Here is a 24,859-nt window from a genome sequence, read left to right as displayed (position 1 = left end):
GCGAGGGACGAGGTTTGGCTGCCCAGGGAGGGTGTGAGCTCCTGGCCTATGGGGGGGTCTCCAGCCTGGCCTCAGTCTCAGAAGCTGTGGAATAGAGAAATCATCTGGATTTCTGGCTCGTGGAGTCAGCTGTGAGCAGTGGGGCAGGTGGGAATGGAGCGGTTGATCCTGCCGGGATGGGAAGCAGCACCGGCAGCAGAACAGTGTGGGTACCACAAACAGTGACCTCTGGGCTGGAAGTGGGGCAGAAAAAGGCCACTTTCTGTAGACAGTGAGACTCCACACCAAATCCTGAGCACCTCCGTGGGTCAAACCCCACCACAGCGGGCATGTGGGTGTGAATCCTCCTGGCCCAGGATGGAGAAGACATCCCTGGGGTGGATGCTGGGATACTGGGGGCCACCATCATGTTCTGCAGGTTTATAGCCAGCACGGTCCAGGAGACAAGCTGGGACACTGGGAGACCCCCCTCTGTGGGTCCTGGCAGGCTTGGGGCAGGGGCAGAGGCAGCACAGAGCTCCTTCAGTGCTGGGAGACTGGGGACTCAGTTTTCCCTTCCCCATGTGCCAAGGGAAGGGATGGAAAGGACAAAAGGGGGCATGCAGACCCCAAACTGGGCTGGGGGCTGCTCTCCCTGAGGCTGGGAAAGGACAGAGAGACCAGCCAGAGGGTGATGGCTGTGGCCTGGTGTGGTCACAGTGTAGCAGGGCTGTTGCCAACACTCGGTGAGTGTTGGTGCTGCCCATGGGAGGGACTGGTGGTGCTGGGGGGGAATTGTAAAACCAAATGGGTTAGAGAGGCCCCCCAGCAGTGCCTGCACCAGGGAACAGCCCCCCAGCTAGGCCATGGATGAGCAGCTTGTGAAAGAGCTCCCAGAGAAGGGCAGAAGTGGCTGTGTTTGGCAGCAGAGGGGTCAGCCATCCTGAGTGGAAGGCTCAGCTCCCCAAAGGCACAGGGTGTCCCCCCAGGCCATCCTGGCTCTGCCAGGCCTTGATGACCACCCCCACTTCCTGATCTGGGCGTGGAGATGGCTGATGAACCCGCACAGCCTCCAAAAGCTGTCGAGGCACTGGGATGAGCACCGTGCCCTGGGGCTGGGGTGGTGTCTGGGGGATGCCTGGGGAGGGGGCAGTGACAGTGTCCCCACAGCGGGACCCTCCAGCCAGGATCCACGTGGAAGGTGACGATGATGAAGGGCTGTGGGCAGGTGCCACCTGGGCCTTTCTGGGGTGCCCGTGCGCTGCAGGGGTGCTGGAAGCCATCCTGCCTTGTCCCAGCTCCCCGGGGTCACTGGCACAGGGGGGCAGAGGGAGATCAGCCTGGGGAGACACAGGGAGGCAGAGGAGACCCCCCAGCACCACCCCAGCACTGGGGACCTGGCCTGGCTGTGGGGGGCTGAGGCTGGGGAGCACCGGGGGGGCTGAGCAGCCCCTCCCTGGTGGGGAGCTCTCTCTGGCTGTGGGCATGGGGGTCCTTGGCAGGATCCTGGCCATCCCAGCGGCACTCGCTCCCAGTGGCAGTGGAGTGTCCCCTCCCAGCAGGGCGGGGCGGGGAGGGGGAAGCACAGGCGGTGCGTGGACGCTCTGAGTTTGTTTGGAAACAAGCGAGAAGTTGCGTTTTTGTTTATCCAAGCTGGGGGCGGACGGGAGGGGGAGGGGGGGAAGGGGGGAGGGAGCGGGCGGGGAATATGCCGGGAAAAGGAGCTGCTCCATAACCCCCGGCCGGCTGCCAGGCCGGACTGTGCCGTGCCGGAACGGGGAGCCGGCAGCTGGAGCGATGGCTGAGCCCGTGTCCCCTCCATTCCAAGGGACATCAGCTGCTCCAGGGCCCTTGGCCCCGGCAGGACCCTGGGAGGGGGTATTAGTGGGCACAGGGTTAGGGTGCTCCCTATGGGGAGCACGAGGGGGCTGTGTGACAGGTCCCGGCACGGGAACCCCCCCCTGCATGTGCCTCCCCATGGATGTGTGTCCCAATATCCCCCGTGCTTACACAGCCTGACACCCCTGTGTGTGTCCTGACACCCCAGTGCACCTCCTTGGTAGGACTGGGGGTCCATCCCAGGTGCCCGGGGGGGTGAGCCGGGCACAAGAAATGCCCTCATCCCTGCCACCGATGGGGCAGGGCAGGGCAGAGGGCTGCGGGGCACAACGAGGGGGAACCCCCAGAGTTTGCTCCACATCTGAGCTGGGGATGTGCAGCACGATGTGTCCCCCGCCCCCCCATGGTGTGCCAGCCCTGCCACCCGCCCGTCCCCCTCGGGCGCTGCCTCCAACCCTGCCCAGCCCCTCGGTGGGGTTGCCAGGGCTGTGTCACTGTGGGCACTCGGCTCCTGGGGGTGCTGGTTCACTCCCTAGCCTGGCCAGGCTGCTGGGGAGGCTACTGCAGGTCCTCAGGTCCCAGCCATGCCACCACAGGGTCCTCAGTGCCCGTCCACCCCGAACTGCAGCCTCTCTGCCCAGCGCAGGCAGGAGGTTTGGCTGCAGTTTGGCAGAGGGGTGCTGGCCATGGCAGCCTGGCAGGCCCCCTGGCAGGCCCCTGTCCTGCAAACCCCACTGCAGACCCCACAGCAACCCCTCCCCCGGTGCCAGAAGTGAAACATCCTCCTGCATTGCAACCTCCTTGTAGCCCCAACCCACCTGCCATCCCCCAACCCACCCACGGCCCTGGTGGAGCTGGGGGGACCACCCAGGGGGTGGCTTCCTGGTGGTCTGCAGCAGACACACTTCTGCCGGGGTCTAAACAGCCAAAAAGCCTTGCTGTGACCTCGGAGCATGAGCTGAGATACTCATGGGACCTGGGGGGTGACCTCAGTGTCACACAGCCAGGCAGAGGGACACAGGGGGGTGTCTGATGGGTCTCAGGAAGGTTCCCCCAGTCTGTCACCCCAGTCCCACTGGCCTGAGCTGGCTCTTCCCACTGGCATCCCAGCAGGGCATGAGGCAGCCCCAGCCAGGGGGTTTGGCTGGGACCAGCATGGGCTGCAGGGCTGAACTGGGACAGCCCTGCCCTCCCCACACCGTGCCTGGTCCCATCCCCTCAGAGCCATGAGAAGATGGAGCTGATGGAAGTGGTGCTGGCTGTGGTACAGGACAGGATTTGGGAAGCAGAGCTGGACAGCAGCCAGTTCCATGTCCCTCCTTCTTGTCACCACTGTCACCCCAGGGGAACTGAGGGGTGCAAGGAAAGGGACCTGCCCTCGAGCTCCACATCCCATCCCTCTCCAGGGAGCAGCACAGATCCCAGGAGGTGCCACACACATTCCTCCTGCCCCTGCCTTGGGGATTTTAACGAGGCTCTGTTCTCTTGCAGGGGTCCCTGGTGCTATCCCGGGAGGGGGAGTCCCAGGAGCAGGCTTTTTCCCAGGTAAAGGGCAGCACTGGGAGGGGCTTGAAGGAATGGGCAATGCCTGAGGGGGTCCCTGGATGCCTCTGAGACACCATGGAAGGCTGGGGGGCCTGCCAGCTGGGATCAGGGGACATGGGGACACCCTGTCTGGCTGCTCAGCCCTGGGTGGCTATCCCAGCACCCACCCCATGGTGTGGGACAGGACTGGGTGGCATTGCCAGACCTACCCTGGGGGCCACTGGCCCGGGGCTGGCACCTACACCCTGCCGAGACTGGGAGCATCCCAGGGAGGATGCCCTTGCACCCCTGTGACCCTCTGTGCCTCCCCATGGCCCCCAGGAGGCTGGTGTGGGTGGGTGGGCACTGATAGGGGTGGGTGCTCAGGCTGTGCCGTTGCTCGCAGGTGCTGGAGTTGGAGGTTTGGGAGCAGGTGAGTGCTGGGATGGGGAGGGGGGCAGCACCCCTGGCACAGCTGCCCTGTGGTGGGCAGGGGGTCTGCCACGAGGCTGGCCCTGTCCCACAGGGTGTCCCCCCCGGGGGATGCCCAGAGGAAGGACAGCTCTGAGCCCTCTCCGCTCACTCTCCCATAGGACTCGGGGTTGGAGCTAAACCTCCCAAACCAGGTAAGGAGCCTTTCCATGGCTCTCTCCATCTCCTGCCATGCCAGTGGCCAGGATATTTCCCAACCCTGTTGCCCTCATGTTTCTCCTACCTGGCCAGGGGGTCCTCCCCACCGCGGGCACCCCCCTGGCCGAGGCACACAGCATCCCTGCCCTGCTACAGCCTCCAGGAGCCTCCCTCCCTCACCCCCCCGCTTCGATGTGCTGCCCCCTCCCCTCCAGCACCCCCAGCTACCTGCAGAGCTGCGCCAAAGCATCTGGGGGAGCTGCAGAGCCGGTGTCCCGTGGGAAGCTGGCAGCACCTCCGCTCGCCTGCCATCGCAGCTGAGCAGCTTTTGCTGGGGCTCCTGCAGCCACGCTGGGGTTGGCCTGGCCTAGAAATGAGAGGGGTGAGGGCACATCACTGGGAGAGGGGTGAGATGCTAGCAGGAGGATGCACAGCCTGAGGGAACCAGTGGGAAAGGTGCTGGGGCAGCAGGGACTGAATGTGCAGGGGGCAAATCTGTTGCCAAGCGACATCATGGAAACATAGAATGGCCAGGGTTGGAAGGGACTGGAAAGATCATCTTGTTCCACCCTCTGCCATGGGCAGGATCACCTTCCACCAGCCCAGGTTGCTCCAAGCCCTGTCCAACCTGGCCTTGGACACTTCCAGGGATCCAGGGGCAGCCACAGCTTCTCTGGGCAACCTGTGCCACGGCCTCCCCCCACCCCCTGAGCAGAGAATGTCTTTGTGACATCCAATCTAAATCTCTCCTCTTTTGGTTTAAAACCATTCCCCCTTGTCCTACCGCTGTCTGCCCAGTGCTAGTTGTCACCCACGGAGAGATGCTGCTTTAGGCGGGCACAGGGGTCTCCCCTCCCTGCCCACCCCGGGGTACCTGCTGTGCCCGGGGCAGGGTCACCCCATCCCCCCGGCCCCCCGAGCCGGCCCGTCTGCGCGGCGGGAGCGCCAGCCCGAGGCGGGGGCCGGCAACCTCCGTTTACTCAGATTTCAGCTCGTGGAAAGAAAAACAAGGCCCTTTACTTCGGCGTAATTAAAACCAAACGCGGGGCGGCCGCGAGGGCTCAGCCGGAGCGGTGTCCGCGCCCCGAGCCAGCGGCACTGGAATTTGCGCCTGGAGGGAGCGAGGGCTGATGAGCCCCAGATGTTGGAAGGCAGCGCTGGCCGGAGACCCAGGGGCTCATTCCTCAGCCATAAACATTTTGGTTCCGTCCCCTCGTGGCCCGGCGGGGCGGGGGGTGGCTGAGGCAGAAGGGGACAGGATGGAGGATGCGGCTGCTGCCGAGGGCATTTGTCACCCGTCCCCCCGGTGTGCTCCCATCCCATGGGGATGGTGCAGCAGGGACTCCTCTGCTCCTCTGGGCTGCCCACCCGCTTTTCTTTCCAGGGGTCGCAGGACTTGGGGGACTCGGCCCACTTGGCCTGCAGCCAGGTGAGCACAGACCACCGATGTCCCCAGAGACCTGCCCTGGGGACAGCACGTCCCTTGTCTTTCCATAGCGCTCCATACCCTCCCTGGGCATCCCTTCCCAGGCCTGAGGGACTGCAGCCACCAGCAGGCAGCCCTGTGGTCCCCCCAACACCACAGCATCAACCACAGAGGGGTGACCCCACAGGCGAGGAGCAGTCTGGGGTCTGCAGAGGGACAGAGGGGCAATGCCTGCACAGGGTCAGCCAGCTCCCCCCGGGGCTGCAGGGGTGGCAGCACCCACTGCAGGGTGGTGTTTGAGATGCGTGGGATGCAGATGGGAGCAGGAATTTGGGGGATGCAGGACAGGGCAGTGCCTGCTAACCACTGCCTCGCCCAGCCTAACGCCAGCCCTGGCACCGCCGCGCAGCCCCCCCAGCTCTGCACCCACCACGGAGGGCAGGACACCCCCTTGGCAGCTGCTTTTTGGGGATGCTCACGCTGGTTGTTCTCCCCACAGGTGCTGCAGGTCTCTTCCCAGGAGGTGCCTTCCCTGGGGGGGCCTTCCCAGGGGCCGCCTCGGCCGCAGCTCTCAAGGCTGCTGCAAAAGCTGGTGAGTGCTGGGGGGGGGGGAGTCTGGGTAAGGCCACGGCCACACCGGGGCTCCTGCAGCCCCTGGGGACTCCTGGTGTCCCCTGGGACTTTAGGTTAGGAAAGATATCCCCCTGGAGCTGGGGGGGCCGCAACCAGGAGGTGCTGCTCCCACTGGGATGCCCACCAGTTTGGAGGGACCCAGGCACAGGTAAACCAGTCAAACCTGAGCCCCCAGGAGCAGAGAGCACCGAGCTGCCGGGTCCCCGTGCCCAGTACACCCTGGTACTGCCTCAGGATGCCCTCTTTGCCCCTCCCCTCTCCTCCAAGAGCCATTCTGACCTTGTCGCTTCTTTGGCACCGTTCCGGCCAGCCGCAGCTCAGCGGTGGCATCTCCCGCTGGCACACTCCTCTTCCCAATGCCCCCAGGTGCTGGCCTTGGAGGCGTGGGTGGAATTGGTGGTCCCGGTGGCCTCGGGGTCTCCACAGGTAGGAAACACCCCTCGTCCCCAGCGTAGCCAAGCCTGGGGCAGACCTGTCGCCGTGCCCGCCGGGGCGGGCAGGAGCCGGTGCCGGGGCTCAGGGGTCTCTGCTGCCTGCAGGTGCTGTGGTACCGGGCGCGGTGCAGCCCGGGGTTGGTGCGGCAGGGAAACCCCCTAAAATACCAGGTAGGTGCACGGCCCCAGAGCCAGGGGCCAGGGAGGGAAACCACTGCACCCGGGCCCTCATCCCTGGATTTCTCTTGCCTGGCAGGTGCTGGGATTCCTGGAGCTTTTCCGGGCGGCGTGCTCCCCGGAGCAGGTGAGTGGGGGGTCCCCAGCCCACCCACCAGCAGCGCCCCAACCTCTGTGGGGGTCCCAGCCCCACCAGCAGCATTTTGACCTCTGAGAGGGTGCCCACCCTGCCAGAAACACCCTGACCTCTGAGGGGATTCCCATGCCACCAGCAGGATACCAACTTCCAAGGGGGTCCTCATCCCGCCAGCATCACCCCAACCTCCAAGGGGGTCTTCACCCTCCACCCTGTCAGCAGCACCCTGACCTCTGAGGGGATCCCCATCCCACCAGCAGCACTCCAACTTCTGAAGGGATTCCCAACCCCACCAGCAGCATCACAACCTCCAAAAGGATCCCTACCCCGCCACCAGCACCCCAAGTTCCAAGGAGTCCCCCTGCCCGGTGCCAGCACCCCACGTGGGCAGAGCGCCCTGCCCTGCCCCTGCCAGCCTCCCTGTCTGCCCCGCGCTGCTCCCTGCAGCTTCCAAACCCTTCTGCTGAGGTCACGGTGACATTTCCACTGCGCCGACGGCAGGGGGGACCCGGCATCTCCGGGGGTCCCGTGCCAAGCTCAGCGGGAGCAGGCGGCACCGGCACCGGGAGAGGAGCTGGCATGGCCACGGCAGGGCTGGCGTGGGAAGGAGGGGGAGGAGGTGGCGGGGAGAGAGGAATTCCTCAGTGCAGAGTAATTTGGGGGAGGAAAACTTGTGAAAACAAGATGTTTCGACACTGTCCGGAGAAGAAGTGTGTTGCTGGTCAGGAATGTCTTTTCCATGTCTGAAAACGCACGAGTTATAATGAAAGACATTTGTAAAAGGGAAAAAAAAAAAATCACCAAACCAAAACCAAACGAAAGAGAAACTCGAAACCCAAAACCCCAACCTTAACACTGCCAGGCCAAAACACTGTCTGCTGCCCTGGGAGGGTTGGGGTCCAGCAGGCAGGACCACCCCCTGCTCCTGGAAGAGTCCTGAGGCCACTGTGCATCTCCAGGGCAGAGGCTTGGCTGTGCTTTGCTGTCAGTGGTGGCACTCACTCCTGAGTGCCAAGTTCACTCTGGACTCTCCAAGCCCCAGGCAGCTCCAGGGCTGCAGCAAACCCTTCCCTGGCAGCTGGGGGTGCAGGCAGGCTGGCACAGAGCAGTCCTGGCAAGCCCCTGAGGATGAGGGTGCCCTGTCCCACAGTTAGTTCTGAGCCAGAGGTGGGTGACAAGGATTTAGGAGCTGGGTGTGGTGGTCTTGGGTACCAGGAACATCACGATGCCCCGGCTCACCCTCGGCTCTCTGCTGCAGGCGTTCGCTTCCCTGGTGTAGGGGTGCTGCCCGGAGTACCCACTGGAGCTGGAGTCAAGCCTAAAGGTCCAGGTAGGTCCCTCAGTCCACTGGGAACACCAGGATGGGCTCATGGCTGGCTCCAGCTCTGTCCCCACATCCCACTGGAGCTGGCTCCAGCCCATCCTTTGGGATTACAGCCCTCCAGGGCACATGGGCGAGCTCAGCCAACCTCCAGCTGAACCCCCTCAGGCTGATTTGGGCCTCCAGGCCCAGCCCAGGGGCTCACACAGGTGTCCTTGTGTTTGATTTCAGGAGTTGGAGCCTTTGGAGGAATCCCCGGTGAGTGTCCCATCTCTCTTGCCTGTCCTTCTCTTCCTTCCCAAGCCTGTCCATCACAGCCATGGTCTCCCCACGCCAGAAGATGCCTCAGGGCTTCCTAGGCCACCCACTCTCCTCTCCTGGGGTGCCCTGGGGCGCTCCCCTCTCCCAAGGACTGGTGGCGGTCGTGGCGCGGGCTCCAGGTGAGAGTGTGCTGTTGGCTTTGCAGGACTGGGAGGTTTTGGAGGTCAGCAGCCCGGTGTCCCTCTGGGGTATCCCATCAAAGCTCCTAAGCTCCCAGGTAAGCTGCTGCCACAGCCAGCGGGGCTGCGGGTGGAGGACCCCCGGCAGTGTCAGGAGAAGGACCCGCCGTTCCCCTGGGGCTGTGCCCACGGGTCCCCTGGACCTGGCAGTGCTGGTGCTGGCCCTGGGACAGCAGGACAGAGCCCAGGGCTCTGGGCAAATGGGCTCCTGGGCAGGCAGCCCTGCCTGCAGCTGCCCCATGGGCAGGTGCTGGGATGATGCCTCTGCTCTTGCCCCTGGTCCACATGGACAATGCTGTGCCTCTCTCCAGCTGGTGTAAGGTAGGAAAGGTCGTGTTCTGGGGATGTGCTTTGGCCAGGCCACCCCGAGGTGTCCCTGCCAGCTCCTCCTGGCAGGAGGCACAGCCCTTGCAGGGGCTGTGTTCTCACTGTGCCTCCTGGGGTTGTGCCAGGCATTCACCTGGGCCAGGCGTCCTGGCTCAAGCAGCTGTGCCAAGATGCTCCAGGCAGGTCTCCCTCCCCACTGTCCACCCCAAAGAGGCTCAGCCCCACCCCAGGGAAGCCTGGTGGAGCTCAGCACCCCCTTCCCAGGCTGGGCTGATCCGGGGGACTCCATCCCCCAGCCCTGTGCCAGTTCTGCCCATGGAGGGACAGTGGCACACGCTGTGCCCTCCAGGGGCCGTGCTGCCAGCTCCAAGTGCACCCTCGAGGAGGAGGAGGAGGAGGGCAGCCAGATCTGGGCAGGGACCCCCACGCCTGGGGGGCTGCTTTCCCCACTCACCAGGTTGCTGCAGGCAGGAGAGCCCGGGCAAGGGCAGCCCACCCTCGGGAAGCACATCCCGGCCTGGCACGGGCGCCAGCCCCGGCAGCTCTGCCGGCTTCCCCCCGACGGGGCCCGTCACCACAGACGGCAGCGGGAATACTTGGCCCGCCCTGGTTTCCTCCGCCGAGCACAGTTACGCCCGTCAGGGCCCCGCCGCCGGATCCCGTCTGGGCTCCCGGCCCCAAACCGCCTTTCATGGGGTGCCCGGTGTGCAGGACAAGCTGCCAGCCGTGCCTGGCTCCCTCCCACGGTGGCCCACAGCCCAGCCGAGCCACCTCCGGGGAGTCTTCACCAAATATATGCCGGGAGGACACTCTCCCCATGGCCAGGGAGCCCCGTGGGTGCAGGACAGCAGGGCTGTCCCCAGCTGCAGTTTCACCTGACACTCAGGTTGTTCCTGGGGTGTTGGGGAATGTCAGTTTGTCCCCTCTGAGGATTTGGGGCTGGCAGTGCAGGAAAGGCCAGGCTGACTGCAGAGGCTCTTGTTTTGGTGCTGCAGATGGATCCGGGGGCTGCCACTCATGAGGGTGTTCCCCTGTGCTGTCCCCATTGCAGCAGGTCTGGGCTGAGAAGGGATGAGGGGACAGGGCAAAGAACACTGTCAGTGGGAGGTCACCTTGTTGGATGATTTGCTCCTGTGCTGTCACTGCTCAGGAGGTGGCCCTGGGGTCACCCCCCTCACTGGGGGCTCGACCTGAAGCTGTGGCTGAGATCAAGGTCCCATTGATGCTGTAGGGATCCCAGTGTCCAGCTGTGCTTGGGTGACATCAGTCTGTGCAGAGCCCTTCCCGTGCCACCCACTGTGCCCATTGGCCTGACCCACCCTGGCACTTCTGGTGACATCCCCATGGGCACAGCCCAGGGCAGGAGCTGCTCTCCCATCCAGCTCAGGGTGGGGAGGGACCGGCAAAACCCTTGGAGACCCAAGGACCTGAACTCTTGGAGTCACCTCCAGGAGTGTCACCCCAGTGCCAGACCCTTTCACAGCTTTGGGGTGAGCCAAGTGCTGATGAGGTGCCCCAAGATGGGCAAGGGGGGGGGACACAGCTCACAGCTGCCACAGCCTGGAAAAGGCTCTGCCCTCCAGCAGCGCTGTGCTGGTGTGGGACACCATGGGACAGCCTGGCAGGGTGCAGGGAAATCTGGTCCCCACATGCTGGCTGTGGGAGGGGATGGTGTCCTGCGGTCAGGGAGATGCTGTGCCATGAGCAATCCAGTCCTGCCCTGCCCAGGGCGGCCCCCTCGGCAGGAGGGCTTGGGGTGTGGGATGCTCTCCGCCCTGCCTGCTGTTCCCATCAGGAATGTGGCAGCCCATCTCCTCCCCTCAGGTCGCTGCCAGCAGTGATGGGAGCTGGATGCTGCTCCCCAGGGTGCAGTTCCTGATGAGTGTGGGGCATCCCCATGCCCTTCCAAGCACTGGGATCCGCTGGGATCCGGCTCTTTCGCAAGGAGATGCTTCCCTGGCCACGATGTTCCCGCTCCTAATCCCTCCCTGTCCCTTCAGGCCGACCTCCTAAGGAGGTCACGTTTCAGTGGAGGCTCCCAAGCCCTGATTCCAATTAAAACCTTTCCTCTGGAGCTGGCTGTGGCGCAGCCAGCTGGGTACAGCTCTTGCCGCGGGGCTCCCGGGGGACCCCCCACCAGAGCGGGGTCATGGGAGGCTCCCGCAAAACCAGCTTCAGGCTCCACAGCCCTTGGCACAGGGCTGGGAGCGGGCAGCTCTCCTTGGAACCACTGCTTCCAAGGTGAGGGAGAACAGCATCTCCTGGCCTGGCTCCTCCACGGGGGTTTGTATCCTGGAGGATTTACTATCCCGATGGAAGGAGCCCCCAGGGCAGGTTCCACTCAGGCGGCTGGCAGAGAGGGGCAGGAGCACAGCCAGGGGCAGCCAGGTGCTAACCCCCCACCTTCTCTCCTCTCCAGGTGGCTATGGATTGCCCTACACCAATGGTAAGCTGCCCCACAGTGAGTGCCCATAGCCCTCACTCTGCGGTCGTGGCTGCGCTGGCTGCCACCGCGACCCTCGGGGCGGCGTGAGGGGCATCCCACTCCCAGGTGGTTCCCTGGGGACCTCATGCCTTGCCCATGATGGCTGTGGGCCTGGCTGGGAGACCGTCAACCCTCCCAGTACCCCACGCCACGGGGCTGGGAGCTGTTGATCCGTAGGACACATCCTGAGCCACCGCCAGCTCCAGGAGGGGATGTTTGAAGTGGCATCTGGGCTGGGGAGGAGCTGGCTCTGGGCATCCTTCGGTGCCAGGGGGAGGAGACCCTTTGGGCAAGGGAGCTGCTCCTTCCTCCTCCTTCCTCGGGCCGGTGCCTGACGTGGCTGTGCCGTTGTGTTTGTGGTTGCAGGCCTCAGGCCCGGTGGGCCAGGAGCAGGCCTTGTGGCAGGGAAGGCAGGGTATCCCACCGGGACAGGTACACTCCGACCCCGCAGCCCCAGGGTGTGGGACTGGCATGGGCAGGGCAGGGGGACCGGGCACCCTGTCCCTTCGGGGTGTTGGGCACTGCCCAGCTGCCTGGTGACCCCAGGGGACAGCCTGGAGGGTGCATCGTGTCCCAGAGGTGAAGGGGACAGATGCTGGCAGGAGTGCCCGGTCCCCAGGGTCCCTGTGGGGTGGGGGAGCCGTGGTGGGGACGGCACCTCAGCGGTTGCCCATGTCCTTCCCAAGGAGTCGGAGCTCAGGCGGCCGCGGCAAAGGCAGCAGCCAAATACGGTGAGTGGCCCTGCACGGCACATCCACCGCGCGTGTCCCCAGCGGGGCAGCTGGGCCCTCCCTGCCAGGCTGGGGGCGTGTTGGTCGTGTCTCTGCACTGCTGGGCTGACCATCTTCTTCTCCCTTGTGGCAGGAGCCGGTGTCCTGCCCGGGGTTGGCGGCATCCCAGGAGTCGGCGGTTTGGTACCCGGAGTGCCAGGAGCTGGAGGTGAGGAGGTGACAGGGCTTGGCCCTGGGGTTCAAGGGGGGGTCACCTCCCCTTGTCCCACACCCCTGACTCTCTGACATCCCACAGTTGGAGGACCAGCGGCGGCAGCGGCAGCAGCAAAGGCGGCGGCAAAGGCAGGAGCCTTCGGTGAGTTCCCGGTGCCTCGGACACACCTCGGGACATGGAGAAGCCTTCACTGATAGCAGGGCTGTGTGGCTCCACCACCTGCCCCAGCAGCCCCTGTCCCACCTCCTGGGGTGCTCTCCCAGTTCTCTATCCTGGCTTCTACAGCTTTTTGGGCAGTGACGAAGGGCTGACTGGCCCATCGTGATGCAGCAGCCTGGCATGGGGCAGTGCATCCCCCTCACCTGGGGCAGTGCATCCCCCTCACCTGGGGCAGTGCATCCCCCTCACCTGGGGCAGTGCATCCCCCTCACATGGGGCAGTGCATCCCCCTTACATGTGGCTTCTCCATAAGAGACAGGGGTTTGCTGTGCCAGGTGCCAGCAGGGTGTCGAGGGACATGGTGTCTGTACCGAGCTGCCACTCCTTAGCAGAGGAATGCTCCTCATGATGCAGATCTCCTTCTCTCTGTTTCCTCCTTGGCTCTTTTGAAGGAGAAAAATGGGTAGTAAAGCACTCATTGGAGCATCCAGGGAAAACATGCCAGCCCTGGGCACAGCTGGAATTTACAGCCCCAGCCCTGGGGGTCTCCAAGATCCTGGGTGGCCTCCAGACCCCTGAACTGGGCGTAGGGAGCTGGGAATTGCAGTCCTGGGTGTACTCGGGTTCCCTGAGCAGCTACTTTGTGAGGAGGGGGAGCCCACTACAAAGTCAGGTACCCTGGAGTCTCTTGAGACCCTGGGACAGCCCAGTGGCTGAGAGGGGTGTTTTGGGGGAGTTTGACTGCTCTGCTTCCCTTCAGCTCCAGGGGCAGTGCCTGGAGTTGGTGGTGTCCCAGGCCTCGTACCCGGAGTTGGAGGTGTCCCCGGACTGGTGCCCGGAGTTGGAGCTGTCCCCGGGGTGGCAGGTGACTGTTCCCAGGAGCCCTGTCCCCACCACCCGGCTCTGTGGGGCTGTGGTGGCTGAGGGTCCCTCTCTCCTTGTCCCCAGGGGTGCCGTCGGCAGCAGCAGCAGCAAAGGCAGCTAAGATCGGTACGTGCTGTGCAGAGCCCCCATGGCCCCCAGAGCCCTGAGCACCCTCTGAGCCCGCCACACACAGGGGGTTCCCTGGGGATCACTGCAGAGGGAGGGTGGGATGTGCTCAGCCCAGCTCCCAGCTGCTCCAGCCAGGCTTGGCTTCATCCCTGGGGTGGGACCTTCTCCCTCTCCAGGGTCTCTGGAAGCTGCTTTGTGGAATGATGAGACTCCAGCTCATGTCTTTGCATTTGGTCTGAATTCTTGGGGTTTGTTCCAAATCCATTTCTCCAGCAGCAGATCTGACACAGGATCTGCTCTGACACAGGGTCATGGCTCTCAGTGCCCTGGGCAGCTCCCCAATCTGACCAGTGCCCTGGGCACTCAGCCCTTCCACAGAGCTACTCAGGACCACCAACCAGTTCTCCTCTGTGGCCTGTTTGGCTGCAAGGCCCCATGATGAAGACCACTTTGAGCCCCCCGTGATGATGAGGATCGTTGTGGTCCTCTGTTGTGGTGACTTCCCAGTGATTGCTGGAAGAGTCAGGGAACACATCCCTCCCTTCACTGATGTCTCCTGGATAAGGCCTGGGATGCTCTGCTCACCACGGCACCATGACAAGAGCAGAGCCGTGACAAGGTCCCACCTTTCACCTGCTGCTGCGATGAGCTCTGACTGTTCCCCTCTTGTTCCCTGCAGGAGCTGGTGTTCCCGGTGTTGGCGTTCCCGGTGTTGGCGTTCCCGGTGTTGGGGTCGGAGGTGTCCCAGGCCTCGTGCCCGGAGTTGGAGGTGTCCCCGGACTGGTGCCCGGAGCTGTCCCTGGGGTGGCAGGTGACTGTTCCCAGGAGCCCTGTCCCCACCACCCGGCTCTGTGGGGCCGAGGTGGCTGATGGTCCCTCTCTCCTTGTCCCCAGGGGTGCCGTCGGCAGCAGCAGCAGCAAAGGCAGCTAAATATGGTACGTACGAGGGAATGGGGAGACCCAGCTCATGTCTCTGCACTTGGTATGAATTCTTGGGGTTTGTTCCAAATCCATTTTTCCAGCAGCAGACTTGATACGGGATCTGGTGCCCAAGGGCTCAGCCTCACTGACAGGGTGAGCAGAGATCCCTGGCAGAGGGACCCCTGCCCAGGGTCACCCACGCCCTTCCAAAGACCTGGTGGCATCCAACAAGTGCATCCGCCTGGGTCTTGCCCAGTAGGCATAACCACTCCATGGAGCTCCAGTGGGGAGGAGGGACATGGCCAAGTGGAGGAGGGCCAGGAGCTCAGGCACAGAGAAGAGGTGAAACTGGCCCTGAGGCTCCACACGGTGCTGTGGGTCCATGTTGTGATCCAAATGCAGCTCCAAAAGGCAGAGCCAATGGTTACCTGACCATGTCCCAGGACCTTCTTCTCCATCATCACTGCTAAGCTCTGGCAATATTCAAGTGGAGCCATGCTTGATGGCAGCTCTCCTTTGAGAGCTAAACCACTAATGCCCATTTCTTCCATTTCTCCTATGTATTTTGTAATAAAAACGTCCCACCAAATACTCAGGGAAGGATGGGATTCAGGGAGAACCTTGGCAGAGTGTGCTCTGTGCTGTGGTGCCTCTGCCCATTGGGCATCTCTTGCAGTGGGTCCTTCCAGAAGTGACCTGATGCTTGTTCCCATGGCCCTGGGTCAGGGCTGTCAGTGCCCTGGGCAGCTTCCCAGTCTGACCAGTGGATGCTCTGCTCATCACGGCAGGAGGATGAGAGGAGAGCCATGAAAAGGTCCCTGGTCCTTTCAGCTGTTGCTGCAATGAGCTCTGACTGTTCCCTTCTTGCTCCCTGCAGGAGCTGGTGTTCCTGGTGTTGGTGTTCCTGGTGTTGGCGTTCCAGGTGTTGGGGTCGGAGGTGTCCCAGGCCTCGTGCCCGGAGTTGGAGGTGTCCCCGGACTGGTGCCCGGAGCTGTCCCCGGGGTGGCAGGTGACTGTTCCCAGGAGCCCTGTCCCCACCACCCGGCTCTGTGGGGCTGTGGTGGCTGAGGGTCCCTCTCTCCTTGTCCCCAGGGGTGCCGTCAGCAGCAGCAGCAGCAAAGGCAGCTAAATATGGTACGTACGAGGGAACAGGGAGACCCAGCTCACGTCTCTGCACTTGGTCTGAATTTCTGGGGTTTGTACCAAAGTTGCTTTCCAGCATCAGAACTAGCACAGGATCTGGTGCCCAATGGCTCAGCCTCACTGGCAGGGTGGGCAGAGATCCCTGGCAGAGGGACCCCTGCCCAGGGTCACCCACCACCTTCCAAAGACCTGGTGGCATCCAGCAAATGAATCTGACTGGGTCTGACAAGACAGGGGACCACTCCCTCCCTTGCCCCAGTGTTGTTTTTCCTGGATGGGGCAGTGCTATGTTTGTTCACCACGGCACCATGACAAGAGCAGAGCCATGACAAGGTCCTTGGACCTTTCAGCTGTTGCTGCAATGAGCTCTGACTGTTCCCCTCTTGTTCCCTGTAGGAGCTGGCGTTCCCGGTGTTGGTGTTCCCGGTGTTGGTGTTCCCGGTGTTGGTGTTCCTGGTGTTGGTGTTCCCGGTGTTGGGGTCGGAGGTGTCCCAGGCCTCGTACCTGGAGTTGGAGGTGTCCCCGGACTGGTGCCTGGAGCTGTCCCCGGGGTGGCAGGTGACTGTTCCCAGGAGCCCTGTCCCCACCACCCAGCTCTGTGGGGCTGTGGTGGCTGATGGTCCCTCTCTCCTTGTCCCCAGGGGTGCCGTCGGCGGCAGCAGCAGCAAAGGCAGCTAAGATCGGTACGTGCTGTGCGGAGCCCCCAGAGCCCTGAGCACCCTCTGAGCCCGCCACACACAGGGGGTTCCCTGGGGATCACTGCAGAGGGAGGGTGGGATGTGCTCAGCCCAGCTCCCAGCTGCTCCAGCCAGGCTTGGCTTCATCCCCAGGGTGGGACCTTCTCCCTCTTCCAGGGTCTCTGGAAGCTGCTCCATGCAAGTGAACGATGAGACCCCAACTCATGTCTTTGGACTTAATCTGAAATCATGAGTTTTGTATCAATTCCAATTTTTCAGCAGCAGACACAGGATCCTGACAGAGGATCTGGTGCCCAAGGGCTGAGCCTGGCTGTCATTTGGGCAGAGATTCCTGGACCTCTCAGCTGCTGCTGCAATGAGCTCTGACTGTTCCCCTCTTGTTCCCTGTAGGAGCTGGCGTTCCCGGTGTTGGCGTTCCCGGTGTTGGCGTTCCCGGTGTTGGGGTCGGAGGTGTCCCAGGCCTCGTACCCGGAGTTGGAGGTGTCCCCGGACTGGTGCCTGGAGCTGTCCCCGGGGTGGCAGGTGACTGTTCCCAGGAGCCCTGTCCCCACCACCCGGCTCTGTGGGGCTGTGGTGGCTGATGGTCCCTCTCTCCTTGTCCCCAGGGGTGCCGTCGGCAGCAGCAGCAGCAAAGGCAGCTAAATACGGTACGTACGAGGGAATGGGGAGACCCAGCTCATGTCTCTGCAGTTGGTCTGAATATCTGGGGTTTATACCAAAGTTGCTTTCCAGCAGAAGATCTGACACAGGATCTGGTGCCCAAGGGCTCAGCCTCACCGGCAGGGTGAGCAGAGATCCCTGGCAGAGGGACCCCTGCCCAGGGTCACCCACCCCCTTCCAAAGACTTGGTGGCATCCAGGAAGTGCATCCCTCTGGGTCTAGCAACACAGGGGACCAATCCGTCCCTGGCACTGCTGTATTCTCTCCTGGATAAGGCCTGGGATGCTCTGCTCACCATGGCACCATGACAAGAGCAGAGCCATGACAAGGTCCCTGGACCTTTCAGCTGTTGCTGCAATGAGCTCTGACTGTTCCCCTCTTGCTCCCTGCAGGAGCTGGTGTTCCTGGTGTTGGTGTTCCTGGTGTTGGCGTTCCCGGTGTTGGGGTCGGAGGTGTCCCAGGCCTCGTGCCCGGAGTTGGAGGTGTCCCCGGACTGGTGCCCGGAGCTGTCCCCGGGGTGGCAGGTGACTGTTCCCAGGAGCCCTGTCCCCACCACCCGGCTCTGTGGGGCCATGGTGGCTGAGGGTCCCTCTCTCCTTGTCCCCAGGGGTGCCGTCGGCAGCAGCAGCAGCAAAGGCAGCTAAATATGGTACGTATGAGGGAATGGGGAGACCGGGCTCACAACTTTGGACTTGATCTTGGATTTTGTTACAAAGCTGTTTTCTGGCAACAGACGTGACACAGGATCTTGTGCCAAGGGCTCAACCCTGCTGCCATTTGAGCAGAGACCCCTGGCAGAGGAACCTCTGCCCAGGGTTACCCACCACCTTCCAAAAACACAGTGGGAATCACCAAGTGCATCCTTCTGGGTCTAGCAAGACAGGGAGCTGATCCTTCCCTTGCACTGCTTGGTCTGTTCTGGACAAGGCCATGGGATGCTCTGTTCACCACAGCACGATGACAAGAGCAGAGCCAAGATAATGTCTCACCCTTTCAGCTGTTGCTGCAACAAACCTACCTTCTCCCATCTCGTTGCCTGCAGGAGCTGGCGTTCCTGGCATCGCTGGTGTTCCCGGCGTCCCTGGCGTCCCTGGCGTCCCCGGTGTTCCTGGTGTTCCTGGTGTCCCGGGCGTGCCCGGCGTGCCCGGAGTTCCTGGCGTGGTGCCCGGTGTTGGAGGTGAGCAGCTGGGCTGTCCCCAGCCGGTGGTGTGCCACTGGCCTTGCCTGTCCCCTCACTGTCCCCCGTGTCCCCGCAGTGGGTGGCCCGGCAGCCGCAGCGGCCGCGGCGAAGGCGGCAGCGAAAGCCGCAGCTAAAGGTGAGTCCCCACCAGCCCTTCCCTGGGGGGTGGGAGAGATGTTTGCCTTGGGTGGAGTGGGGGCCACCCTGGTGCTCTGGGTGGTGAGGAGGGTCAGTGGGACCCCTGCTGTGGAGCCTACCTGCTCAGCCACATCCTGGAACCTCTCTGCGGGAGCAGGACGCGTTCCCGGCGTTGGCGTTCCCGGCGTTGGCGTTCCCGGCGTCGGCGTTCCCGGCGTCGGCGTTCCCGGCGTCGGCGTTCCCGGAGTCGGCGTTCCCGGTGTTGGTGTTCCTGGTGTTGGTGTGCCCGGAGTTGGTGTTCCTGGAGTGGGTGTGCCCGGTCTGGTGCCTGGTGGGGTCGGCATTCCAGGTGAGGTGGTGTCCATGGGACACTCCGGTGTCCCCAGCGGTGCTGGCGGGGGGTGCCGGTGTGGCCACCATGGCCCATCCATCACTGCCCCTCTCCTCCCCTCTCCCCCAGGAGTTGGTCCTGCAGCCGCCAAAGCAGCCGCCAAAGCAGCCAAGTTCGGTAAGCTGGGATCTCTCCAGGGTTGTCCTGCCTGTCCTGTCTCCTGCTGCCCCCAACCCTGGTTGGGGCCGAGGTCCAGCCCTGCACCGGGTCCCTGTGGGTCAGGGTGAGGGATGAGCTCTTCCCAGAGCTGTGGGTGGGATGTGGGTCTGGCTGTGTCAGGGCTACTCTCCAGAGAGCTGGCCTGGATGGAGCGTCTGAGGTTCACCATCCAAGCACCCTCTCTTCTACCCACCACCACCCATCTCAGTATCCATCTGTTCCCTTGCCTGTACATCCATCCACCCATCCATCTCACCGTCCATTCAACCACTCCACATCCATCTATCTCAACCATCCATCCATGTCACCATCCATTCAATCATTCATCCATCTCACCATCCATCTATTCATCAATCTCACTATCCATCTATTCAACCACTGATCATCCATCCATCTTCCCACCCCAGCCTGCCATGCCTTCTCAGCCCACTCCTCCCACCCCTTCTCTCCCTGAGCCAAAGCCCCAGTTCCCCAATTCCCTCTGTCCTTGCAGGAGCAGGTGGCCTGGCTCCCGGTGTAGGTGGCCTTGTTCCCGGAGTAGGTGGCCTGGTTCCAGGAGTGGGTGGCCTGGTCCCTGGTGTTGGAGGCATCCCAGGTGAGGAGGAGGGAGGCAGGTGGTGGTGGCAGCCAGGCTGGTGTGGGGACAGTCCTGGTGCAGGATAGGCGTGAGGAAAACCTCGGTGGTCTCCATCAACTCATGGTTCCCCCGGGAGGATGCAGACAGGGCTCTGCCCAGGTTTGTTGAGGGAACCCTCCAGGGGTGCTGAGACCCTCCTGCTGTCTCCGTGCAGGGGTTGGAGGTCCGGCCGCAGCAGCAAAAGCAGCAGCAAAGGCAGCGAAATTCGGTGAGTCGGCCAGAGAAACCCACCAATCACCTGCAGGGGCACAGGCTGGTGCAGGGGACACTGGGGAGCGTTGAGGGTGGACACCCTGTGCCAGGCACATCCCCCCATGCAAGAATGGGGATGATGCAGGGGTCACCCCGTGCTGCCTCACCCTCTCTCTGCAGGAGCTGGGGTCGGAGGGGTGCCCGGTGTCGGCGTGCCCGGTGTCGGCGTGCCCGGTGTCGGCGTGCCCGGTGTCGGCGTGCCTGGTGTTGGTGTGCCCGGTGTCGGTGTGCCCGGGTTGGTGCCAGGTGTGGGAGTCCCTGGAGCTGGTGTCCTCCCCGGGGCAGGTACATGCTTTGTCACACCCCGGTGGGGGCCCTGCTTGGGGACAGCGGTGGCTGGGAACGCTGAGAGCCACCCAGCCAGGTGGAGGGGTGGCAGAGGGGGGGATGCAGGCAGGATGGGGGATGGTGGCACGTGGGAGGTGTGCAGGGGTGACCATCCTAACTGAGGTGTCCTCCTTCACTTGGCAGGCATCCCCCAAGTAGGTGCTAAACCTCCCAAATTTGGTAAGTATCTCTGCCACCCTGCCCCAGGTCCCACCTCAGACTATCCCCAGGCACTCTCCTTGAGTGGCCATCAGGGTGCTGACTTTGTGTCCCCTGCATGTTCCCTTGTCCCCTGGTGGCCCAGGCGTGGGAGGTGGTGTGCTGTCACCCAGGAGTGCAAAGTGCCACCTCTACCCCCTGTCCTGGACACAATGGGGACGTTTTTCTCCTGTGTGTGTCATGGGTGCTGGGGACATCTAGGGTGGGTGCCAGGGCCACCTGGCTGGGACTGCTCTGAGCTGGGGGTGCCAGGTTGTAGGGGGACAGGCATTAATGTTCCCTCTTTGGCAGGTGTGCCCGGGGTTGGAGTGCCAGGAGTTGGTGGCCTCCCAGGTAAGTACTGGCAGGAGCCAAGCCTGAGCAGTGGGGATGTGCAGGCAGAGATGCTCCCCCAGAGGGACGTGAGCAGCAGGATGCTTTCCCAGAGGGATACAGGTGGAGGGATGCTCCCCTAGAGGGAGATGGACAGAGGGATGCTCCCCCTGGGCATGGAGGGAGTGGGGCTGCCCAAGGAAGGATGGACACACTCGGGGCTGGACAAGGAATGGATCAGACAATGCCTGTTCTCACTGATGCTCACCTGTCATAGGTGGCCTTGGAGTTGGTGGCCTTGGAGTCGGTGGGCTCGGTGTTGGTGAGTGATGCTGGCTCTGGCACTGGGGCTCCCAGGGCTGGGCTGCAGGGAGTGGCAGCTGTGTGCCAGCAGAGTGCCCAGAAGGAAAGGGGTCTATGGGATGAAGGGTCACTTTTGTCCCTCCTGGTCCCCTGACACAGTCCCACCCCACACTGTCACCCTGTGCCTGCCCTGCTCCCAGGGTGTGATTTGTTGCTGAGAAGGGACGGGGGGCCATAACACCGGTGTTGCCTGTGCCATGGGAACAGGGGACAGTCCCTCCCATACCATGTCCCTCATATGTGGAGCTGCAGGTCCCTCCTGGGTACCCTCTGGGCCCATAGAAGGGTCTGGCTTCAGCCCTGGGGGCACAGAGTCAGGGCAGGGGCTGTGCTGCTGCCCCTCTCTGACACAGGACTCTTATATCCAGGAGCTGCTGGGAAACCTCCCAAGCCAGGTAAGGAGCAGCCAGAGGAGCTGCAGTGGTGACTCCAGTCCCTGCCCTCATCCCTGTCCCCATCCCCACACTCCCCACCCTCACTGGGGCTCTCCCCTTGCAGGTTTTGGTGCTGGTCTAGGTGAGTGCTGTGGTTTGGGGCTGGGGTGGGAGCGTGTCCCCCACCACACCACACTTGTCCCCACATGCTGTCCCCACTCTGCTGCCACTCCCTGCTGAGCACTGGGAAGCCAGATGGGTGCCATGGCAGGGACAGGGGCTTTTGCTGTGGCTCCTATCCCTGCACTGAGCAAGTGAACCCAGCCAGGGTGTCCCCAGCCCGGGCTGGGGTGGCACTGCTGTCACAGGCTGTCACTGGCTGTCACTTTTTCCCCAGGGGTTGGAGTTCCCGGCTTCGGCGTGTCACCGATATTTCCAGGTACCACCCCCAGCACACACCCCGGGCACATCCCGGTGCCTTGCCCGGCTCCCGGGGATACGCAAAGCCCGCGGAGCACAGGGACACGGCCACGGCCTGGGGAGGGACCCCGGGGGCTCAGCTGGGGGGTGCAGGGCAGAGCGATGTGGGTGCCCAGCGGGTGCTGAGGGCTTCGCTCTCCTTCCAGGTGGGGTCGGCGGCCAGCTGGGATTTGGTGGTGAGTGTCCATCCCCCCCGCGCGGGGCATTTTGGGGGTGTGTGTAGGGGGGTGCACATCCCCCCTAGGGGATGTGCGAGGGAATGGGGGTCCCGCTCACCCAGCTCCGCCTTCCCCCTGCAGGGAAGCCCCCCAAGACCTACGGAGGAGCCCTCGGTGCCCTGGGCTTTAGAGGTGAGCGCTGGTGCTGGGACCGGCTCCTGCACCCCCTGCCCTTCTCCAGCACCCCTCCCGGGGTCTGAGGGAGCAGGGGGGGCTCACCCCGTGCATCCCCCACCCCATGGCAGGCGGCGTGGGCTGCGCAGCAGGGAAGTACTGCGGGAGGAGGCGGAAGTAACCGCGGCCGTCACCGCTGACCTCATGAACTTTGGTGCTACTGCATGGTCCAGAATGTAAATCCCGAGCAAAGCTGAGACGCCCCCCTTTCCCAAAATCCCCCCCGTCCATCCCGGGGCCATCCCCGGCCCCGGGTTCCCAGAAGGGATCCAGCACCTCCGACAGCATCCGTCGCCCCCCAGCCCCTCGGTCCCGGCAGGGAGCGCGGAATAAACTGCGGGGAGCAGCCGTCCCCCTTGGTGCTATCGCTCTCTGCGGGATTTTGGGGGGGGGCTCGGGGGGTCGCACCCCTCCCCAGCCCCGGAGCTGAAACCCCTCGGGGGGGGGGGGGGGCAGGAGGAGGGGTACCCCACATTGGAGGAAGGGAGGGAGGGAAGGGGATGCCGGCGGCGGGGGCTGCACGGGGAGGGATGGCCCCGTCGGCCTGGCCCCCCACGCCGGTCCCCGCGATCCCCCCGGTCTGGGGGGGCCGCGGGCAGGAGGGGCTCGGTCCCTTCTGTTGCTCACTTTGCTATAACTGGGTGGGACGCCCTTATACAGAGGGACTCGCTTCTGACAGACTAATAAAGGACAAGTTTTTAAAGGATTCTGGCTCTGTCCTGTGTCCTGTGTCCGTGTCCCCCTCCCCGCGGTGGTGGCAATGATGGAGGAATCCAGCCCAGCCCCTGTCACTGCCCCCGGTCTTGTGCCTGTGGCTCTGCACAAGCCTGGGGACATGCTGGCACTTTACTGTCACAGCTCTGGGTCACGGGGTGAGGGGACAGCCTGGGCACCCCGGGGTTGCCCCTGCCCTGTCCCACAGTGCCAGCCCCAGGGATGATTGGGGTGGCCACAGCCTATCCCACAGTGACAACCCTGGGACCCAGGGGGAGGTCTGTGCCCTGTCCTGGGGGTGAGGGGGACATCTGTGCCTTGTCCTGGGGCAACGGCCTGGGAGAAAAGGAGGATGCACAGGCAACTCAGCAGGACTCAGAATATCTAGGAACTCAGCAGGAGGCCCTGCCTTGCCCCATGGTCACAGCCTGAGGGCCAAAGGGGATGGCCATGGTGCCAGCCTAGGGGATGGCAAATACACCCAGACACGGTCCCAGGGTGACAGTACATGGAATAAAAGGGACTCAATGCCTTGTCCCATGGTGTAAACCCATGGACACAGCATGAAAGTCCATGCCCTGCCCTGTGGTGGCTGCCTGGGGATGCAGGGGGATGTCCATGCCCTGTCCCAGGGTGACAACACAGGGAATGAGAGGGACATCTGTGTCACACCCCACAGTGACAGCCATGGGTAGATGGTGACACCTGTTCCCTGACCACAGTGACAGCAAGGGTGTGTGGGAACACCTGTGAGGGCTACGGATGGATGTGGGGACACCTGTACCCTGGCCTGGGGTATTTGGGGACACCAAGGTGAGTCAGGACACCCGTGATGCCATACCCGGGTATGGCAGGTGGGGACAGCTGTGCATTGCCCAGGGGGCACTCGTGATGGTCAGGGATGGGCAAAGACACCCGTGCCCTGCCCACGGGGCTGGCTGGGGGTAGCTGGGGACATCATAGCATATGGGGACACCCGTGACGGCCAGGGGTGGGTGGGGACACCTGTACCCTGGCTGGAGATAGCTGGGGACACCACAGCGGGTAGGGACACCCATGAAGGCCAGAGGTGGGTGGAGGGACACGGGGCTGGCCCGGGATATTTGGGGACACCCGTGACGGCCAGGGACGGGTGGACCAGGGTAGCTGGGGACACTACGGCGGGCGGGGACATCCATGATGGCCAGCGGTGGGTGGGGACATCCGTGCCCTGCCCACCATGACGGCCCCATCGCCCCGCAGGTCCCGGACACCCCCGGACACCCCCGGACACCCCACTGCCACCAACCCGCACCCGCGAGCCCCGCCCACACTCCTGACCGCGCCCCTCCGCACTGACCACGCCCCACTAACCACGCCCAGGCCACGCCCCGGTCCCACCCCGACCCGGGTCTGTCAGGCCCCGCCCCTTGCCCCCTCTGGCCCCGCCCCCCCTTGCTCAGGCCCCGCCCCCCCTCGGCCGCGCCGGCGCGGTGCTCCCGCCGCGGTGCCGCCCGCGGAGCCGCAGCAGGGCCGGGGGGGCCCGACCGGCACAGGGGGACACGGGCAGGGACAGGGGGACAGCGACAGGGGCGCGGGAGCGGCAGGGCCCGGCGCGGCGCCGGGCAGCGCGGCTGCATGAGGTTGATGCTGCTGTGCTGCACCTGGAGGGACGAGCCTATGGGAGAGGACGAAGGTGCGTGACCCCCTCGAGCCCCCCTCCCATCCCCGCCTGACTCAGCGCTTCCGCCGCCGCTCGGGCACCGAGACCACCCCCCCCACCAACCCGGCTCCACAGCGCCCGCCGGCCGGCCTGCGGACCCCCCGCGTCCGCCCTGCATCCGCCCCGCATCCCCTCTGCATCCCCCCGCATCCCTCCCGCATCCCTACGTCCTCCTCTGCAACCCCCATTCTGCGCCTTTACATACCCCCTTGCATCCTCCGCATGTCCCCTGCGGTCCCCGGCCGGCCAGAATCCCCTTTGCACCCCCAAATCTCCCCCTACACCCCCT

At 63.9% G+C, this 24,859-nt stretch overlaps 2 protein-coding genes across 2 annotated transcripts in view; both read left to right on the top strand.

Moving 5' to 3' along the window:
• Positions 1-3,052: 3,052 nt before the first annotated feature.
• On the top strand, positions 3,053-22,578 carry ELN (elastin). The gene is made up of 33 exons (XM_027896333.1): positions 3,053-3,082; positions 3,225-3,363; positions 3,749-3,775; positions 3,936-3,968; positions 5,898-5,990; positions 6,571-6,636; positions 6,722-6,769; positions 8,037-8,108; positions 8,331-8,357; positions 8,566-8,637; positions 11,346-11,372; positions 11,778-11,843; positions 12,098-12,142; positions 12,276-12,350; positions 12,438-12,497; positions 13,276-13,380; positions 13,464-13,505; positions 17,973-18,107; positions 18,187-18,246; positions 18,406-18,597; positions 18,709-18,756; positions 19,292-19,393; positions 19,590-19,691; positions 19,808-19,972; positions 20,159-20,194; positions 20,525-20,566; positions 20,823-20,867; positions 21,277-21,303; positions 21,407-21,424; positions 21,680-21,721; positions 21,909-21,938; positions 22,062-22,112; positions 22,226-22,578. Exons 1-33 carry the CDS (start codon positions 3,053-3,055, stop codon positions 22,273-22,275), a joined length of 2,172 nt encoding a protein of 723 aa, XP_027752134.1. The 3' UTR covers positions 22,276-22,578.
• Positions 22,579-24,438: 1,860 nt separating this feature from the next.
• The window catches only part of LIMK1 (LIM domain kinase 1), a 10,137-nt gene continuing 9,716 nt past the window's right edge, over positions 24,439-24,859 (top strand). The window contains exon 1 of the mRNA XM_027896329.1: positions 24,439-24,543. Coding sequence (XP_027752130.1) covers positions 24,486-24,543 — 58 coding nt within the window. The 5' untranslated portion in view covers positions 24,439-24,485. The remainder of the gene's footprint in view (positions 24,544-24,859) is intronic.

This window comes from Empidonax traillii, unplaced genomic scaffold (assembly GCF_003031625.1).
Source record: "Empidonax traillii isolate 1590-97213 ecotype Southwest subspecies unplaced genomic scaffold, ASM303162v1 scaffold492:size733235, whole genome shotgun sequence".
Taxonomy (NCBI): Eukaryota; Metazoa; Chordata; class Aves; order Passeriformes; family Tyrannidae; genus Empidonax; species Empidonax traillii.
This window is presented reverse-complemented; position numbering and strand designations above follow the sequence as displayed.

Excerpts from the sequence above, each read along its gene's own strand:
- ELN (XM_027896333.1), top strand. The coding sequence starts at position 3,053 with ATGGAGCTGATGGAAGTGGTGCTGGCTGTG. Across the intron at positions 8,109-8,330 it reads AGTCAAGCCTAAAGGTCCAG|GAGTTGGAGCCTTTGGAGGA; the intron begins GTAGGTCCCTCA and ends GTTTGATTTCAG. Across the intron at positions 19,394-19,589 it reads TGGTGTTGGAGGCATCCCAG|GGGTTGGAGGTCCGGCCGCA; the intron begins GTGAGGAGGAGG and ends GTCTCCGTGCAG.